At 58.2% G+C, this 20,081-nt stretch overlaps 2 protein-coding genes across 12 annotated transcripts in view; one reads left to right on the forward strand and one right to left on the reverse strand.

Moving 5' to 3' along the window:
- Positions 1-20,081, forward strand: part of Dock6 (dedicator of cytokinesis 6) — a 62,468-nt gene that overhangs the window by 14,579 nt on the left and 27,808 nt on the right. For 8 of the 11 annotated variants that reach the window (XR_005091991.1, XM_028872491.1, XM_037207690.1 and 5 more), the window contains exons 11-25: positions 41-194; positions 310-437; positions 546-639; positions 876-1,038; positions 9,756-9,873; positions 9,961-10,031; positions 10,226-10,364; positions 10,447-10,548; positions 11,439-11,525; positions 11,755-11,986; positions 12,187-12,348; positions 13,608-13,771; positions 14,645-14,749; positions 18,711-18,806; positions 19,852-19,992. Coding sequence is in view for 10 of the 11 variants with exons in the window: in XM_028872491.1 (XP_028728324.1) it covers positions 41-194; positions 310-437; positions 546-639; positions 876-1,038; positions 9,756-9,873; positions 9,961-10,031; positions 10,226-10,364; positions 10,447-10,548; positions 11,439-11,525; positions 11,755-11,986; positions 12,187-12,348; positions 13,608-13,771; positions 14,645-14,749; positions 18,711-18,806; positions 19,852-19,992 (1,956 nt within the window). In the remaining variant the exon portion in view is untranslated. Of the gene's footprint in view, positions 1-40; positions 195-309; positions 438-545; positions 640-875; positions 1,039-9,755; positions 9,874-9,960; positions 10,032-10,225; positions 10,365-10,446; positions 10,549-11,438; positions 11,526-11,754; positions 11,987-12,186; positions 12,349-13,607; positions 13,772-14,644; positions 14,750-18,400; positions 18,494-18,710; positions 18,807-19,851; positions 19,993-20,081 lie in introns of all 11 variants that reach the window. The other 3 variants (XM_028872492.1, XM_037207695.1, XM_028872495.1) reach the window with 2 other exon arrangements.
- Angptl8 (angiopoietin like 8) lies at positions 5,512-7,614 on the reverse strand. Its single transcript, XM_028872498.2, is given in 5 exon segments — positions 5,512-5,798; positions 5,909-6,018; positions 6,950-7,086; positions 7,089-7,110; positions 7,278-7,614. Coding segments are annotated over 5 exon segments (594 nt in total). The 5' UTR covers positions 7,575-7,614; the 3' UTR covers positions 5,512-5,770.

The following is a 20,081-nucleotide window of genomic DNA, read 5'->3' on the forward strand; positions in this document are numbered from 1 at the left end:
GGAAGGACGCTGAACTGGGGGGCCGTGCGTGTACCCACAGAACAAGGAGAAGCTGGAGAGGCTGCGCCTGGCCGCCGAGCAGTTCTGCACCAGGCTGGGCCGCTACCGCATGCCCTTCGCCTGGACGGCTGTGCACTTGGCCAACATCGTGAGCAGCGTCGGGTCACAGGACCGGGATTCCGACTCCGAGGGCGGTGAGGACGCGCTGCTTGCTGGCTCTCGGCGTCGTTACACCCGTCTGCCTCCCTCTGCCACCTTCACCCTCTGTCTGATTCCTGTCCCCCTCTGCCACCATGCCGTCTCTCCTAGAGCGCAGACCGACTTGGGCAGAACGCCGCCGTCGGGGGCCCCAGGACCGAGGCTGTAGTGGGGATGATGCCTGCAGCTTCTCCAGCTTCCGCCCGGCCACGTTAACTGTCACCAACTTCTTTAAACAGGTGACCCTGGTATAGGACAAGGAGCCTGGGAGGAAGGGAACACAGGGATTCTTCCCCTGGGGCCCCATCCATCTTGGGGACTTTCAGCCCTTGCCTTCTAACTGGCAGGAGGCAGAACGGCTCAGTGATGAGGACCTTTTCAAGTTTCTGGCGGACATGAGGCGACCGTCGTCCCTGCTGAGGCGTTTGAGACCTGTGACTGGTGCGTGGGACACCCAAAAAGGAGAGCTGTTGCTCACATAGTCGTTCAGCAGACCATCGTGGGGTGCTGGGGACGCACCCCGGCCCGGATAGGCACTGGAAGGAACAGGGCAGCTGTGGGGTTTTGCTCCTAATGGGTGCAGCCCCCAGAGGGCACCGGGGGACAGGCAGAGCCCCAGCAGAAGCTCCCCAGTGTAGGAGGCTGAGGCGGGTGAAAACCCAGTTCCTTCTCCCCAGCTCAGCTCAAGATCGACATCTCCCCGGCACCCGAGAAGCTGCATTTCTGCCTGTCCCCTGAGTTACTGCATGTCAAGCCCTATCCAGACCCCAGGGGGCGGCCCACCAAGGAGGTCCTGGAGTTCCCTGCCCGCGAGGTCTACGCCCCCCACACCAGCTACAGGTACAGCTTCGGCGGCTGGTGGGCCCCATTCTGTGTGTGTGGGTGGGTGCTCCAGTATACGAGTGAAGGTCTGCTGTGTACGGAGGCCAGAGGACAGTCTTGGGTGCTGTTCTTCAGGAGTTACCCACCTGGTTTTAAGAACCTTTTTATCATATTTATTCATTTTATTTGTGTGTGGTGGGGGCAAGCGTGGAGGTCAGAGGATAGCCTGCAGGGTCAGTTCTTTTCCACCGCGTGGATTCGGAGACTGGAACTCCTGTCGCCAGGCTCGTGGTGACACCTTTACCCTCTGAGCCACCTCAGTATCCCCACCTTTTTTCTTTAACATTCATTATTATTATTATTTGTTGAGACGGGGTCTCACTGTGTAGCCCTGGCTGGCCTGGAACTCACAGAGATTGTCTCCTTCTTCCTCCCAAGTCCTGGGGTTGAAAGTGTACACTACCGTGTGTGTGTGTGTGTGTGTGTGTGTGTGTGTGTCTGTCTGTCTGTCTGTCTGTCTGTCTGTTGGAACACTCACCTGTGTGTGGGTACAGGCACCTGTGTGGGTACAGGCACCTGTGTGTGGGAACGCGCACCTGTGTGTGGGACAGGCACCTGTGTGTGGGTACAGGCATGGTGTGGGGCGGCACCTGTGTGTGGGACAGGCACCTGTGTGTGGGAGTGCACCTGTGTGTGGGTACGGCACTGTGTGTGGTACAGGCACTGTGTGTGGGTACAGGCACCTGTGTGTGGGTACAGGCACCTGTGTGTGGGTACAGGCACCTGTGTGTGGGAACGCGCACCTGTGTGTGGGTACAGGCACCTGTGTGTGGTACAGGCACCTGTGTGTGGGTACAGGCACCTGTGTGTGGTACAGGCACCTGTGTGTGGTACAGGCACCTGTGTGTGGGAACGCGCACCTGTGTGTGGGTACAGGCACCTGTGTGTGGGAAGGCACCTGTGTGTGGGACAGGCGGGGGGGGCTGTGTGTGGGAAGGCATGTGTGTGGGAAGGCACTGTGTGTGGGAAGGCACCTGTGTGTGGGTACAGGCACCTGTGTGTGGGTACAGGCACCTGTGTGTGGGTACAGGCACTGTGTGTGGGTACAGGCACCTGTGTGTGGGTACAGGCACCTGTGTGTGGGTACAGGCACCTGTGTGTGGGTACAGGCACCTGTGTGGTGTGGGGTACAGGCACCTGTGTGTGGGTACAGGCACCTGTGTGTGGGTACAGGCACCTGTGTGTGGGTACAGGCACCTGTGTGTGGGTACAGGCACCTGGGTGTGGTGGGGGGCACCTGTGTGGGGTACAGGCACTTGTGTGGGTACAGGCACCTGTGTGGGAACGCGCACCTGTGTGTGGGTAAGCACTGTGTGTGGGTACAGCACCTGTGTGTGGGTACAGGCTGGGGGGGGCCTGTGTGTGGGTACAGGCACCTGTGTGTGGGTACAGGCACCTGTGTGTGGGTACAGGCACCTGTGTGTGGGTAGGCACTGTGTGGGGGGCACCTGTGTGTGGGTACAGGCACTGTGTGGGTAAGGCCCTGTGTGTGGGTACAGGCACCTGTGTGTGGGAACACTCACCTGTGTGTGGGAAGGCACCTGTGTGTGGGTACAGGCACCTGTGTGTGGGTACAGGCACCTGTGTGTGGGTACAGGCACCTGTGTGTGGGTACAGGCACCTGTGTGTGGGTACAGGCACCTGTGTGTGGGTACAGGCACCTGTGTGTGGGTACAGGCACCTGTGTGTGGGTACAGGCACCTGTGTGTGGAAGGCACCTGTGTGGTGTGGTACAGGCACCTGTGTGTGGGTACAGGCACCTGTGTGTGGTGTGGGTACAGGCACCTGTGTGTGGGTACAGGCACCTGTGTGTGGGAACGCGCACCTGTGTGTGGGTACAGGCACCTGTGTGTGGTAAGGCACTGTGTGGGGCGCACCTGTGTGTGGGTACAGGCACCTGTGTGTGGTACAGGCACCTGTGTGTGGGTACAGGCACCTGTGTGTGGGTACAGGCACCTGTGTGTGACACCCTGTGTGGGTACAGCACTTGTGTGGGTACAGGCACCTGTGTGTGGAAGGCACCTGTGTGTGTACAGGCACCTGTGTGTGGTACAGGCACCTGTGTGTGGGTACAGGCACCTGTGTGTGGGTACAGGCACCTGTGTGTGGGTACAGGCACCTGTGTGTGGGTACAGCCACCTGTGTGTGGGTACGGACTGTGTGTGGCAGCCTGTGTGTGGGTACAGGCACCTGTGTGTGGGTACAGGCACCTGTGTGTGGTACAGGCACCTGTGTGTGGGTACAGGCACCTGTGTGTGGGACGGCACCTGTGTGTGGGTACAGGCACCTGTGTGGAAGCACCTGTGTGTGGTACAGGCACCTGTGTGTGGTACAGGCACCTGTGTGTGGTACAGGCACCTGTGTGTGGGTACAGGCACCTGTGTGTGGGTACAGGCACCTGTGTGTGGGACAGGCACCTGTGTGTGACGGATGTGGTACAGGCACCTGTGTGTGGGTACAGGCACCTGTGTGTGGGTACAGGCACCTGTGTGTGGGTACAGCACCTGTGTGTGGGTACAGGCACCTGTGTGTGGTACAGGCACCTGTGTGTGGGTACAGGCACCTGTGTGTGGTACAGGCACCTGTGTGTGGTACAGGCACCTGTGTGTGGTACAGGCACCTGTGTGTGGGACAGGCACCTGTGTGTGGTACAGGCACCTGTGTGTGGGACAGGCACCTGTGTGTGGGTACATGCACCTGTGTGTGGGTACAGGCACCTGTGTGTGGGTACAGGCACCTGTGTGTGGGTAACAGGCACCTGTGTGTGGGTACAGCACCTGTGTGTGGTACAGGCACCTGTGTGTGGGTACAGCACCTGTGTGTGGGTACAGGCACCTGTGTGTGGGTACAGGCACCTGTGTGTGGGTACAGGCACCTGTGTGTGGTACAGGCACCTGTGTGTGGGTACAGGCACCTGTGTGTGGGTACAGGCACCTGTGTGTGGACAGGCACCTGGTGTGTGGTGTGGTACAGGCACCTGTGTGTGGTACAGGCACCTGTGTGTGGGTACAGGCACCTGTGTGTGGGTACAGGCACCTGTGTGTGGGTACAGGCACCTGTGTGTGGGTACAGGCACCTGTGTGTGGGTACAGGCACCTGTGTGTGGGTACAGGCACCTGTGTGTGGTACAGGCACCTTGTGTGTGGGTACAGGCACCTGTGTGTGGGAAGCACGGGGGGTACAGCACCTGTGTGTGGTACAGGCACCTGTGTGTGGGTACAGGCACCTGTGTGTGGGAACAGGCACCTGTGTGTGGTACAGGCACCTGTGTGTGGGTACAGGCACCTGTGTGTGGGTACAGGCACCTGTGTGTGGGTACAGGCACCTGTGTGTGGGTACAGGCACCTGTGTGTGGGAACAGGCACCTGTGTGTGGGTACAGGCACCTGTGTGTGGGTACAGGCACCTGTGTGTGGGTACAGGCACCTGTGTGTGGGTACAGGCACCTGTGTGGGGAAGGCACCTGTGTGTGGTACAGGCACCTGTGTGTGGTACAGGCACCTGTGTGTGGGTACAGGCACCTGTGTTGGTACGGCACCTGTGTGTGGGACAACTGGGGGTACAGGCACCTGTGTGTGCAGGTGGGAGCCTGTGTGTGGGTACAGGCACCTGTGTGTGGTACAGGCACCTGTGTGTGGGTACAGCACCTGTGTGTGGGTACAGGCACCTGTGTGTGGTACAGGCACCTGTGTGTGGTACAGGCACCTGTGTGTGGTTGTGGTACAGGCACCTGTGTGTGGGTACAGCGCACCTGTGTGTGGGTACAGCACCTGTGTGTGGTACAGGCACCTGTGTGTGGGTACAGCACCTGTGTGTGGGTACAGGCACCTGTGTGTGGTACAGCACCTGTGTGTGGTACAGCACCTGTGTGGTACAGGCACCTGTGTGTGGGACGGCACCTGTGTGTGGACAGCACTGTGTGTGGGTACAGGACCTGTGTGGGACGGCACTGTGTGTGGGTACAGGCACCTGTGTGTGGGTACAGGCACTTGCATGTAGGTACGCCTACCTACATGTGGGAATGTGCGCCTGTGTGAGGTGCTGAGGAGACCAGAGACTTTGGGTCCCCAGGAGCTGGAGTTGCAGGTGACTGTGAGTGGTCACTCTGCAGAACAGTTTTGCTCTTAACCAGAGCCTTCTCTCCAGCTCCCAACCTTTTTGTGCTCAGACAGGGTCTCTCATGGCCTGGAACTTGCCAGGTAGGATAGACTGGCTAGAGATCCTCCTGTCTGCTCCCCATGAACTCCTGATTCCCCTGCCTCTGCCTTCCCAGTGCTGAGATGACCGCGTGCACCGCGGTGTTGCGGTTCTGTAGTTGGGACCCTGGGTATTGTGCGAGCTGGGCAAGTGCTGTGTCAGCCCAGCCCCGGCCCAGCCCCGGCCCCCATTGCGGACGCAGGCACAGGCACTCGGCGGCGGCGTAGATAACCCCTATTCTGTTTATTGTGGTGTGGGGGGGCACGAAGGGACTCGTGTGCGTTCTCCAGCCCTCTTCCGCAGGGCGCTGTCTTCTGTCTTCCTTCCCGCCTGCTTGCTCCTGTCTCCGCTCTCTGTCAGGAAGCGGAGTGCACTGGCCAAGCCCAGCCGCTGGCGCGGCGGCGGGCAGCTCTGTCTGCCCTGATCAGGGGCCTCGTGGACCACGGTCAATGTTCCTAGTGGCATGACTGGTTCTCAATGGCATCCAGGCCGTCTCAGGCCGGGAGGGCTGCCGTGTGGAGCCTAGAGGGGGGAGACAGCTCAGTCAAGGCTAGTGTGGGGTGGGGACACCCTTCAGTGGACCTGGCCACCGCCCCCCGCCCCCCCAAATGTGGGTCCTCCACCAGACTCACCTCTCCTGGATCTGCCGCAGCCACTGCTGTTGCTGGGCTATCTCCCTCTGCTGCCGCTGAATGTGGCCCGTGAGCGCCCATAAAACGTGGCTCTGTTTGTCGGCTCGAGCCTGCGGGGAAGCATAAAAACCTCAGCTGGGGGTCTGGGTCACCTCCCAAATCCTGACCATGGCCAGGTCTCTCTGTTACAATCCATATGACCCAGCAAATGCCTAAGACCCTTTGGCCTCAGTTTCCCCATTTGTAAAGTGTGTCCAAGATAGGACTTGCTTTCTATAATTTGTAAATGGGCATCAAACAGTACTGACTGGGTTCTCAATACATGGCCCCAGATACCACAGTGACGGGCATTTATTGGGCACCTGTTGTTCCCAGGGCCCTGCACTTTGAGACGCTAGCTTTGCTCTGAAGTGCCCGTTACCGCTCTTATTTTAAAATTTATTTTCTCTAGTGCCATAGCACAAATGTGGAAGTCAAAGGACAACTTTTGGGAGTGGGTCCTCTCCTTCCATCACGTGGATCCTGGGCATGGAGCTCAGGTCACTGGGCTTGGCAGCGAGGCCGTTACCTGCTGAACTGCCTTGCCAGTCCCATCATTCATTCATTCATTCATTCATTCATTTGAGACGGTCTCGTGTGGCACAGGCTTAGCTCAGATGCCTGTCTGGAGACCCCGTGGACTCCTGGCCAGCCCTTTATTCGTCAGTGCTGGGGTTGCAGGTGTGTGCACCGCACCCCGTTATCCTTTTCTTCTTTTTGACACAGGCTGTCGCCATGGAGCCCAGGCTGGCCTCTGACTCTGGAGACAAGACTGGCTTGAAGCTTTGCGCCCCCCTGCCCCGCCCCAGGGTTCTGGGGTCACAGGCAGCACCACCCATGCCTGGCTCTTTATCTCACTTGCAAATGGGAAAATGGAGGCCCAGAAGGTCACTGAGGGCAGAGCCCCACATACAGTTGGGGGTGTCCTCTAGCTCAGGGTTCAGAGGTGGCTTCTGGCTGGGAAGCAGGGCTGTACCCCTCTCAGACCTAGGAGCCCCTTACCTTTAAGGTCTCAAATTCTTGGTGGGCCTGGCCCAGCCAGGCCCCTCTCAGCCGCACTTGGAGTCTCCGTACAGTGTCCCGCAGAGCTTGCTGGGCCCGGGCCACTTCTCCCAGCGACAGGGCTGTGGTCTCTGCTTGAGGTGTAAGACATCCTCTTCTACCTGCTCGATGGATGGCGTGGGTCAGTGAGGTCACTGGTTCACCTGTGTCCACCTAGCGCTTGATCCCTTTTCCTCTCTTATGAGCTAACCAGGACAGTGGGGCATCCTCGACTTAACTTTCCCTCAGACTCTTATCCATCCAACAACACCCCAGCTCCAGTGCCCACCTGAATCTCCGACAAGCTGGTGCGTAGCTCCTGGGTCGCATCCCGGCCGTGACTGACCTCTGTGCCCAGGAGTCCCAGTGCTCGGTCAAAGAGGCCCAGGCTGCGGCCAGCTTCTGTCAGGCGTGCCTCTGTGGCTCTGTAGACCCCGTTGAGGGCCTGGCCTAGCTGTAGCGCCCCATGAAAGAGCAGGGTCAGCTCTTCATATTGAGCCGGCTCCGGGCCCCCCGGAGGGGCCACTGGGGCAGACTGCGCTGCTGCCGTTAAGGCCCACAGGAGGCAGAGAGGGAGCACAGCCATGGTTGACAGCCTGGGGGTGTGGTTCCTGTGCCTCTGCGGGCCACCTTTTATTGCCCCAGGCCGCCGTTAACCCCCTTCTGCCTGGTCAATGGTTAGCCAGCCATGGTTGCACAAGGACCTGGCAGGGGCACAGCCGTTGCATCAGGCGGATGGCTAAGCAGGCCACGCCGGTGTCACGCTGGCTGGAACTCAGGGCCAGCTGTGGCGGGGGTGGAGGGGGGCTGGAGGGGGGCCGTGGGGGCTCAGGCCCTGGATCTCAGCGCCGGGGGCTGTATGGCTGCAGGCAGCATGCCTCGACCCTCAGTTTCCCATCTTAGCCCAGGCCTGGCCTCCATGAGCCATGGCGCTCTACACTGACGCAGCGGGACCAGTGTGTCACCCAGGGGGGCCACTGGAGCAGGCTGGAGGCTCCCGGCTGTCAGCCATTTACATGAACTCCTAGGGCACTGTGTGTCACCCCCTCACCTTGTCTCCTTCCTGCAAGGGGTCACTGTGGGCACAGCTGACAGCTGGGGGGGCAAAAGTGACATGATGCCCCTCCCAGGTTATGAAGCCTGACTCCTGGCCCAGTCTGTGCTCGGTGCTAATTTTGATTTAACTTCCTAGAAGACTCAGGAAAAGTACTGCACCTCACTTTCCACCTAGGGGCCCCACGTGTGGTTATACCGTTTCTTGAGCACCCGCTTTGTGCACCCGGAAAGAGCAGTCATTGGTTGCAAATGCAAAGTTAGTAAGTAAATCAGGTGTGGAGGCTGAGGCTTGAGGAGCTTGGGTTCGAGGCCAGCCTGGACTACAGAACTGGACCCTCTCTTCTCTCAAGAAAACAAGGGCTGAGGTAAAGCTCAGAGGTGGAAGGTTTGCTGGGCATGTGCCAGGCTGTGTCCCGTTCCCCAGCAGCACAGAAAATGGCCGTGGAGTTAGCCATGCTGAGTGTTTGGAGTGGAGCGTGGCACCCAGAGGGAGCCACAGAGGTGTGCCGGGTGACGGCTGTCACGGAGGTTTTTGGTTGTTGGTATTGTGTCACAAGGGCTGAGCTGGCAGGCCAGATGCCCCCATTATACAGATAGAGCAACCGAGGCCTACAGGGTTGAGGGCTGTGCAGTGACAGCTGGGGAGAGAGGGCAGGACCAGGAACTCCAGCACCAGGTTCTGATTCTGTATCCACCTGAGAGACAGACTCTGTGTAAGTCCAGTGGGCCAGCAAGGTGGTGGTGAGCTGAGGAGGCGGCCATGGCTCCTGGCTATCTGGACCACCTTTGTAAGAGCTTTGTGTGACTGTTTTGATTATCTGTGTCTGGGGGCAGGCAGGGTGTGAGGCGTCAGGTCCCCCTGGCGCGGCCTGGTGTGGGTGCTGGGCGTTGAGTTTGGGTCCTCTCGAGGAGCGGTGGGTGGTCTTAGCTGCTGAGCCCCTTCTCCAGCCCCCAGGCCACCTGTTCAGACCTCAGCCCTCGGGAGCTGGAGCTGGGGCTCAGCTGGAAGAGTGTTCGCCTAGTTTCACAAAGCCCTGCCGTCTGTCCCCAGTGCTCGATACTCCAGGAACAGTGGCACATGCCTGTCATCCCAGCACTTGGGAGGTGGAGACCCAGGACGGCAAGAATTTAAAAATCATACCCAGCTAACTGGCAAACTCAAATCTGCCCTGGGCTACATGAGACCCTGTCTCCAATCTTGTTGTTTGTGGGTTTTTTTTTTTTTCCTGAGACAGGATCTCTCTATGTAGCTTTGACTGGCCTAGAACTCGCTATGTAGACCAGGATGACCTTGAATTTGAATTAAAAAAAAAAAAAAAAAAAAAAACCTGGCTCTCAGTGCCCATCTGTGCCTGGCCTTGTACCTCCCTGAGTCCAGATGTGTGCATCAAGAGGTTTTAACTGCTGGGGTGGTAGCACACGCCTTTAATCCCAGTACTCAGGAGGCAGAGGCAGGTGGATCTCTGTGAGTTCAGGACCAGCCTGGTCTACAAAGTGAGTTCCAGAACAGCCAGGGACACACAGAGAAACCCTGTCTGGGAAAAACCAAACAATGACAACAGAAGAGGTTTCATCTGTCTGTGACCCTCTGTGATGCCTGGGACCACAGCCCACCCTGTCCGGAGTGCACCTGCTTCATGACCCTCTCTCCCACGACTGCGTCCCCAGCCCTCTGGAGAGTCCCCCACCCCTCCAATTCCTCCTTTTTCAGGAATCTGCTCTTCGTGTACCCACACAGCCTCAATTTCAGCAGTCGCCAGGGCTCTGTGCGCAACCTGGCCGTGCGGATCCAATACATGGCTGGCGAGGACCAGAGCCAGGCCTTGCCGGTCAGTGCGGTGACCCTGCTCTGGGGGGAAGGGATGGGGCAGGCCGAGGTTGTCCCCGGCGAGTCCCTCATGTTCCGCCTCCCACAGGTCATCTTTGGGAAATCTAGCTGTAGTGAATTCGCCCGGGAGGCCTTCACACCAGTGGTCTATCATAACAAGTATGCAGGGTTGGATATTGCACAGGGCTGACCCTGGGGATCTCTGAGGGGGTCAGGGAGGCGGAATGTAGGGAGAGTATGCATGGAGCAGGAAGAGCAGAGGCTTAAGGTTCGGCCTGCAGATGAGGTAAGTCGAGGCAGGGAGTCGTCTATGAGACCCCCACTCCCTAGCTGGCCTGACCCTCTTTTACCAGGTCTCCCGAATTCTACGAGGAATTCAAGCTGCGACTTCCGGCCTGCGTGACCGAGAACCACCACCTCTTCTTCACCTTCTATCATGTCAGCTGCCAGCCCCGGCCCGGAACAGCCCTGGAGACGCCCGTGGGCTTCACCGTGAGCCACTGTTACCCACAGCTTCCTCCCTCCCCCTCCCCCAAGGTCTCCGGCCACATCTGACCGTTCATCTCCTCCCCAGTGGATCCCTCTGCTGCAGCATGGCCGCCTGAGGACCGGCCCCTTCTGCCTGCCTGTGTCCGTGGACCAGCCTCCGCCCAGCTACTCCGTCCTGACCCCAGATGTACGTGCCTGCGCCCCGGCACCGACATCCTCACCGCCCGGTGCCCACAGCCTCCTCCCGCCTCCCTTCAGTGCCCTGGAGAGCCTTTAGCACCAGTGGGCACCTGTGGGTCCCCTGTGCCTCCCATGTGTCTCTTTCCATACCCCGCAGGCCTCTCCTCTCTCGCTGTCCCCCAGCCTCTCTGTGCCAGTGACAGTCTTCCCTTTGTGATTTAAAAAAAAAAAATTTTTATTTGTTATTTTGGGGATGTGGCTCATGTGCCCTGTGTGTGAAAGTCAGAGAATAGGTTTTCAGAGTCTGTTCTCTGCCATGCAGGTCCCAAGGCTTAGATGCAAGTTATTAGACATTAGACATGGTGGGTGGTTCCAGTGGTGACAGCCTCTACCCACTGGAACATCTTGCTGGCCTGGGATTTTATTTTATTTTATTTTATTTATTTATTTTTTAGACAAGGTCACACACCGCCCAGGCAAGCTGGGAATTCTGTGTAGTCAAGGATGACCTTGAACTCCTGATCCTTGCCTCTGTCTCCCCAGTATTGGGGTGACAGGCGTGTGTCCCCTTCATCAACCCCATTATATTACTACCACCATCTCCTCCCCCTTCTTCCAGCTAATGAGCAAGCCTGACGGTTTCAAGTCCCCCCCTTAAATGCTATTCCTAGGCCATGGCTTTTTCTAGTTAGTTTCACTCTGAACATACCCCTCATTTTCTGTGGGTTTCCAGCCTGCCCTTAGGGCTCCCTTAGGGACAGGGTACCCTGCCACTCCCTCAGGCTGGGCTACTTTCTGGCCACGGTGTCGCAATGGCGAGGGCTACGGCCTGGTGGCCTGATGCATGGGGGAGGGTCAGCCCGTGCCCACCCCGCCCCTCCCTCCCTCCCCCCACAGGTGGCGCTGCCGGGCATGCGCTGGGTGGACGGTCACAAGGGTGTGTTCAGCGTGGAGCTCACAGCTGTGTCGTCCGTGCACCCGCAGGTACGGGGTGGGATGAGAACCAGGCTCCCTGGCCTATCCCCCTCCTGCCTACCCCGGGATTGAGCAAGACGCGCTTGCAACTGGCTGGTGAAGGCCTGGCCTCCAGCCACTGGACGTGACTCCAGTCCGTCCGATCTAGATTGCTGACTCAGGTGGGGGGTGTGCACCCCCTGCCCCACCCCCACCCCACCCCGCTCTCTGCTCACTCCATGCCCTTCCCTCTCCTCAGGACCCCTACTTGGATAAGTTCTTCACCCTGGTACATGTTCTAGAAGAAGGGACCTTTCCATTCCGCCTCAAGGAGACGGTGCTGAGTGAGGCCACCGTGGAGCAGGAGCTGCGAGCCAGCTTGGCCGCTCTGCGCCTCGCCAGCCCGGAGCCCCTCGTGGCCTTTTCCCACCACGTTCTAGACAAGCTCGTCCGCCTGGTTGTGCGGCCACCGATCATTGGCGGCCAGATAGGTGAGCCACGGTGGTTTTAGGCCAGTCTCCCCCGCCCTGGGTTTCTTCCTGGACTCCCAGGGCACCCCACCCCACCCAGTGCTGGTCCTTTAAGATGCCCGTGAGCTCTTGCACCCCATCTACCCTCCCCTCCCCTGGAAGGTGAGTGGGGACCTGAGAGGCTCTGGGCTGTGGAACTTGACCTTTGCTCTGTCCGACAGTGAACCTGGGCCGAGGCGCCTTTGAAGCTATGGCTCATGTAGCCAGCCTTGTGCACCGGAGCCTGGAGACCGTCCAAGACTCCCGTGGTCACTGCCCGCTGCTGGCTGCCTATGTGTACCATGCCTTCCGCCTCCCTGGCGGTGACCCCGGCCTGCCAGGCGGTGAGTGTTAGCGGGGAGTGCTGGCCACAGGAAACGGGGGTGAGAACAGCACACTAAGCAGGAGAGAACAACCTATGTCAAGGCCCCGGGGCCTCACGGCCTAGCCGGGGTGACTTACGAGGTGGACACCGTCTCACCCACTCTGCTCTGGCCCCAGGGCACACTTGACCAGCATCTGATTCAGCCCATCAGCAAGATGCTGAGCAGGGGTTTAAGACCGGCTGCCTGGTGTTGAGCGACCATTCTATTGCCTGGACGCCCTGTGGCCCTGGCCTTACCTCTCCGGGCCTGTTTTCCCGTTTTTATCATTTATTTGTTTGTTTGTTTGTTTGGGGGGCAATTTCTCTGGGTAGTCCTGACTGTCCTGGAACTCACTCTGTAGCCCAGGCTGGCCTCGAACTGACAGAAGTCCTCTTGCCTCTGCCTCCTGAGTGCTGGGATTAAAGCCGTGTGCTGCCACCACCACCACCACCACCACCGCCCGGTTTGTTTTCCCATTTTTAAGTGGGGGTAATAGTAGTGCTCACTTCACGAGGACACCGATAGTCACAGATGGCATTGATCTTGGAAAGTCTTCCTACAGTGAGCTTTCACTGAGATTGGCGTTGGCGGGGTCTGAAAAGGTAGCTCAGTGGCATGCATGAGGTACTGGGTTTGAACCCCAGCACCAGAGAGAATGGTGGTGAGGGCCAGGTGGCGGCGGCGGCGGCGGCGGCGGCGGCGGCGGCGGCGGCGGCGCACACCTTTAATCCCAGCACTTGGGAGGCAGAGGCAGGAGGATCTCTGTGAGTTCGAGGCCAGCCTGGTCTACAGAGTGAGTTCCAGGAAAGGCACCAAAAGCTACACAGAGAAACTCTGTCTCGGGTGGGGAGTGGTGAGGAGGTGTAGAGGGAGGGACAGAAAGGGAGAGAGAAGGAAAGGAGAGGAAGGGGAGAGGGACTTGGGCAGGGAAGCTCCTGGTAGCTTAAGTGTTTAGCCTGCACAAGACCTTGGGTTTCATCCCCAGCACTGAAAGAGAAGTTAGCCTTTTCTCATCTGGGCCTAATGAATAGCAGCCATGAACACACAGGCCCAGGCGCTGTTCCCAGTGTGTCCTGTCTGCCCCAAGTTGCTGTGAAGCAGTGGCCATGCTCAGCTCCATTTTACAGTGAGAACGTGCAAACTCAGAGAAGGAAAGCGATTTCACCCAGGGCTGCTGTTTGGGAAGGGCCTGGGGTCATCCTGGCAGGGGCTGAGCTGACGGTTCCCTCTCTCCTCAGGGGTCCCCCCACCAACGGTACAGGCTGCCACACTGGCCCGCGGCTCTGGCCGCCCCACCAGCCTCTACCTGACACGCTCCAGAAGTATCAGCAGCAGCAACCCTGACCTGGCCGTGGTCCCCGGCTCTGTGGACGATGAGGTGTCCCGCATCCTAGCCACCAAGGTAGGGCAAGGGGGGCCGAAACCTCCAGCCTCAAAGGCCTGGCTCAGACTCGGTGGGCGGGTGAAGAATCTCCATGCTGATGGAGGAAGGAAAACCTGAAGTTGCTGGTCAGAAGAAGGCTGTGGCCCGGCTGTGTGGCCCGGCTGTGTGGCCCGGCTGTGTGGCCCGGCTGTGTGGCCCGGCTGTGTGGCCCGGCTGTGTGGCCGGCTGTGTGGCCCGGCTGTGTGGCCGGATGTGTGGCCCGGCTGTGTGGCCGGATGTGTGGCCCGGCTGTGTGGCCCGGCTGTGTGACCCGGCTGTGTGGCCCGGCTGTGTGGCCCGGCTGTGTGGCCCGGCTGTGTGGCACTGTTCAGCTGACTGGAGAATGGGGGGGAAAGGGCTTGGCCTGGCTCAACAAAGATGTCCATGGTTCACCAGGTGCATGTACACATGCAGCCTGTGCACACTAATACGAAGGTGTGTGTACACATGCAGCCTGAGCACACTAATATGAAGGTATATATATGTGTGTCCCTTGTACATATGTGCACAGATGCATATACATATGTAGCCTATATGCACACATACATTGATATATGCACACACTGCACATACACATATACACCATGCACATACATTCACTAGTACATATGGACAGGCCCCATGTGCACATACATACATGAATACATATGCACATGCTCTCCATGCTCATATCTACGTGGATTCAAATGCATAGGCACTCCAGGCAGTTACACACTGTGCGAACGCAGGCACACCGCACGTTTCCCAGGTTTGTGCATGGCACATATGTGCTCTGGGGCAGTGTCCACGCGGTCTCCCATACCGCCTTCCCCGTGCTCGGCTTGGGACATCATCCCTTCTCTGTGTCTTCAGGGCGTGGACCGCTCCCACTCGTGGGTGAATTCCGCTTACGCTCCGGGAGGCAGCAAGGCTGTGCTGCGGCGGCCGCTCCCGTACTGCGGGGCTGAGCCCAGACAGGTGCCGCCCTCTCCACCCCCGCCTGTGCCCCTTTGCATGAGTTCCTCCCGCCTTCCCGGCTGCAGTGACCTAATCCCGCAGGGACAGCAAGGGCCCCGGACTGTCTGGGGCTTTGGAGGTCTGTGTTGTAGGAGTCTGGTCAGCCTAACGCCTTGTGCTACCACCTAGGCCAGTGCGTGTTTGGGGTGTGGCTCCGGGCAGAGCTCTTACATAGCAGGCATGAGGTTCTGGCTTCCATCGCCAGCACCACCAAAAAGTAAAATTAAGATTAAGAAGCAAGGCCAGGTGGTGGTGGCCCACGCCTCTGATCCCAGCACTTGGGAGGCAGAGGCAGGTGGATGTCTGTAAGTTTAAGGCCAGTCTGCTCTACATGGTGAGTTGGAGGCCATCTGGGGCTTCACAGTGAGACCCTGTCTTAACAAACAAACAAAAAACATTGAGAAAACACAGACCAGCAGAGACAGAACACTGTGTGGTGGTGTGTGATCGGGTGCAAATCATATGTAAATCTACCCACCTACAACTCCGCGGCCCTGCATGGACGTTCCCCACCCTTTAACCCATCTCTGCTTAGGGACTTCTAACCACCCCCCTGGCATAGACAACCCTTATGAGGGTGAAGCCCTGGACCCCTGGAGCTCCCCACCTGTTTTCATACAGGGGTTTCCCCAACTTAGCTCCTTCCAGGGACCTGTATGGGGAGGGGCTTTACCTGCAGTAGACCTGGGCTCCTCCCCCTTGGCTCAGGCCCTGTCCTGTGCCCCAGCTGACTGGCTGCCTCTCTGAGTCCCTCAGTTTTTAAGATGGAGATAGCACACCAAATGTTCAGGTGCCTGCCTGTAACCCCAACTCTTGAGAGAGAGAGGCAGGAGGTGACGGTCACCCCGGGCTACATCAGATCTCATCCCAGCAAAAGCAAACAAAAAGACTCAGAAAAGTACTCAGCAATGTGGTCCCAAGCATGGGCATAGGGTGGGCCCCAGTGGGGTCTCCCCGAGCTACAGTAGACATCCCAGAAAGAGACACCCATCAAACGAGTGAGCAGATTCAGAAGTGCTGGCATAGATGCTCTAACAGGCTGGAGCTGGGACCCAGCAAGTCGAGCGCTGGCCCGGCATACACATAGCGCGGGCTCCATCCCCAGAACCACATAAACCAAGCATGGTGATACACGCCTGTAAGCCTAGCCTTTGGAGATGGAGGCAGGTGGGAGAATCGGGAGTTTAAACTCATTCTTGGCTACATAGAGAGTTTGAGGCCAGCCTGGAGAACATGAGACTCTGTCCCAAAAGAAAAAGGCTACAATTGGAGTTCATTGGTAAGACATGTCCTCAGCCTGTGTGGCTGGGCCACGCTGTGCTGGGAATGTGACCCAGGGCTTTGAGGAAGCTAGGCAAATACTCCAACAGCTCAGGCCCAGGCCCAGCCCACCCCCAGCATTAAAATATATATCAGATTTATTTGTTTTATGCGCATGGGTATTTTACCTACGTGAATGTCTATGCTGCACTTGCCTGGGGCCCTCAAAAGTCAAAAGAAGGTGTCAGATCCCCTGGACCTGGAGTTACAGACAGTTTAAGTCACCATGTGGGTGCTGGGATCTAACCCAGTCCTCTGCAAGAGCAGCCAGTGCTCTTAACTGCTGACCATCTCTAGTCTCCACTCGTAGCATTTTTAATCAGGACAGCCCTCAATTTCCTGAAAGGTCAGTTAGGTCCTGGGGAGCCAAGAGGAGGTGACCAGGTAGTAACAGGGTGGTGTCCCAGGCAGGAAGTGGTCGTCAGCGTGTGTGGCCTGGCTCAGGCATGCTAAGTAAGCAGTGCATGATGGGCCATGGCAGCTACAGTTGGCTGAGCCAACTCCATCACTGAGCCTTTTCTCCTGACCAGAAAACCAGACAAGGAGTGAAGCTTGGACCACGGTACCCATTTCACAGAGGGGCATGCTGAGGCCCTGGGAGGCCCTGAGCAAGGCTGGAGCAGGAGGCCAGACCTGTAGTCCCAGCACATACTGTCTTCGCTGTCTTACCTTCCTGTTCTTTTTCTTTCTTGTCTACACACCTCCTCCATGTTCACACACTCCACCTGGTGGTCAGGCCCTTCCATTTAACTCTTGACCTCATCCTCCGGCTTCTGGTGCCTCCTCCAATCATGAATTCCTTCCCCTGTCTGCAGTGGTGCCCTGACTTTGGGGCCATGGCCAGCCTGTCTCTGCTGCACCCCCTCACTCACCCGACACCATCACCTCTTCTTCCCGGTTGCTCCTGACCCCAGCCCCCCAGCACACCCCTTTCCTGGAGCCCAGAGCCTTGCCCAGACCACGACAGTGCTCTGCCATGGAGTCAGCCCTTGTTTTTGTCGTTTGTTCTGTGTTTTGAGGAGTACTGTTTGGGTTGGTTTTGTGCTTTGAGACAAATTCCTGCTGTGTAGCCCATGATGGCCTGGAAGTCACACTGTCCCTGCCCCTGCCTCCTGAACAACGAGAAGACATGTGTACCCCACTGTGTCCAGCCCCTCTTCTCTGAACACATCTGATTCCCACTGCTCCCTCACCTGCCCTCACCTACACTGTCCCACTTCCTCCCGCAGCGCCTGGCCATGCCCAGGGTTCTCCTTCTATCCACAAACCCATGCACACAGGCCTGTGTCTCTCCCTCTGCCCTCCCTGCCTGTGTGGCCCCGCCCATTGTCTGTCCATTAAAAAAAAAAAAAAAAAACAGCCATATGGTCTTTAATCCCAGCACTCAGGAGGCAGAGGCAGGAGGATCTCTGTGAGTTCGAGGCCAGCCTGGGCTACAGAGAGAGATCCAGGACAGGCTCCAAAACCACACAGAGAAGCCCTGTCTCGAAGAACAAACACAGAGGAACTAGTTAATCCATGCCTCCGGATGCTAAGTGAAGCTCCGGGGCACAGGCCTCTTCCCGCCGTATCATGTGGTGAAGGATAGCCCATGGTGACAGAGGCAGTGAGCTAACTCGAGCCTCTCCCTTCTCTCCCCTACTTTCTCCCTCCTCCCTCCCTCCTCCCTCTCTCCCTCCCTCCTTCTCTCCCTCCCTCCTCTATCCCTCCTCCCTCCTTCTCTCCCTCCCTCCCTTCCTCCTTCTCTCCCTCCCTCCCTCCCTCCTTATCTCCCTCCCTCCGTCCCTCCCTCCCTCCCTCCCTCTCTTCCTTCTTTTTCTTTCTCTTTCCCTATTGTGAGGCAAGGTCCCCCTTGACTTGGAGCTCACAATCCTCCTGCCTCAGCATCCTCAGCACTAGGATTACAGGTGTGCTCCACCTTGCCTGCCTTTCTCTCCCTCTTCTGAAGCCACTAATACTACTGTTAAGGGTGCCACCCTCATAGCCTCACCTAATGCTAGTCACCTGCAAAGGTTCCACCACCAAATGCCATTAACATGGCTAGCCTGGGCTACATGAGACCCTGTCTCAAAAAAACCAAACACAAAATCTCGAACACATGAATGAAGTTTCGGGAGACGCGTTCAAACCCTAACATAAATCCCTCCTCTGTTCGTGCCGACCAAGTCTCATCTCTCTCTTTGCCCATGCCCACAAGGACTGACCCTTCCTCCATCGTGTAGCCTCATCTCTGCTCCCATCCACATCACTAACTCACTCTGCCATCCCATGCTTCCATCCCATCCATCCTAGGCCATCGACCGCAACTCTGGCCGAGCCTCCTCTTACCTCGAGGCCTCCTCCTCGGCCCTGCCAGCCCCTCAGCCAAGATTCACTGTGCAGAAGGTAGAGGGGGGACTAGGGTGGCTGGTCTGATGTCCACCCCGCTGCCCCACAGCAAGGGTCCAGTGCTCCTCCTCACATCCAGAGCCCGGCCAGGCCTGGAATCTGCTCTCACCCCACCCCGCATGGCCTCCTGCTGCTCTGACCCCCAACCGGGCTTCGGGCTGGGGTGTGTGGGAGGGTGGCACGTGGCTCTCGGTAACCCCGGTCCCGCCCACAGCTGCTGCACGAGGAGCTGGCTCTGCAGTGGGTCGTGAGCGGCAGTGCAGTTCGTGAGGTGGCCCTACAGCATGCCTGGTTCTTCTTCCGGCTCATGGTGAGGACTTCCCCGTCCTGGGAGACCTTTGAGAGAAAGTGCCTCGAAACTGCACTTGAAGCCCTAAGAGACGGCCTTGAGGCTCTTCTGTAAGGAGAGACGGAGGTCACCTTGACAGTGAACCCCCCTCTCTAGAGAGGACTCCTCAACCCAGAGATGGGGCCTCCTTCCTCCGAGAGACACCGAGTACCGAGAGATCAGGCTTGCAGACCCCCAGATTCCTTCAAGCGTGTCTTTGTGTCTTCTCCCCCAGTGTCCGCTGGCCCTGTCCCCGCCAGCCCATCCCCCATAATCCTCCAGGAGGCCGGGGAGAAGGTTAGAGGAAGGTGCTTGTCACACACTTGAAGACCAGAGTGAGAGCCCCAGAACATGTGACAGAGGAAGGGACTAATGTAACCCCGGTGCTGGGGACCTGGGGACAGGAGGGTCCCTGGAACTTGTGGACCAGCCAGCCTCAGTGAGACCCGTCTCCAACAAGAGGTGGGGCGGGGCTCTGCAGGCGTGTACACGCAGACACCCACAAAACTCTGGGTTCTGAGGCTCCACCGTGGGCCCCACCTGCTCCTCAGATCCTCCCACTGCCCCCACTCGGCTCCACCAGTGTCACTTCCTCGGGTGACACCCCCTAAGCCACCGTTCTTTTTTTTATGTGTATGATGCTCTGTCTGCATGTGCACCTGCCCGCCAGAAGAGGGCGCCAGATCCCATTACAGATGGCCGAGAGCCACCGTGTGGGTGCTGGGAATTGAACTCAGGACCTCTGGAAGAGCAGCCAGTGCTCTTAACCTCTGAGCCATCTCTCCGGCCCCAAGCCCACTGTTCTTGGTGCTAAAGTTCCGTCCCTTCTGTCAAAGCCAGACCACGCTTCAGCTGCAGCTACTTAGCTTCCTTACGTTCCCCTTCCTCGCCTGTAGTGCCCCACCTGTCAGTCCTGCACCCCAGTTCCTCTCACGCCCCAGCTGTGTGTCTGAAGCTCCTCCCACAACCCTCCAGCCCCTCCCCTGGGACAGCCCTGCCCACTGCCTTTCGACTTGCCTCACCCCAGATCAAAAGCATGCAGCTACATTTGCTCCTGGGCCAGCGACTGGACACTCCCCGAAAGCTGCGCTTCCCTGGGCGCTTCCTGGACGACATTGCTGCCCTGGTGGCCTCGGTGGGCCTGGAAGTCGTCACCCGAGTCCATAAGGTGAGGAGGGACTGGGGCTGCTCGGAGGAAAGTGACCAGGTGGCAGACCAGTGCTGCAGTCAGAGACGGAGTGTGCCATGTGCGTCTGG

The sequence above is a fragment of the Peromyscus leucopus genome, chromosome 7 (genome assembly GCF_004664715.2).
Source record: "Peromyscus leucopus breed LL Stock chromosome 7, UCI_PerLeu_2.1, whole genome shotgun sequence".
In the NCBI taxonomy this organism is placed as follows: Eukaryota; Metazoa; Chordata; class Mammalia; order Rodentia; family Cricetidae; genus Peromyscus; species Peromyscus leucopus.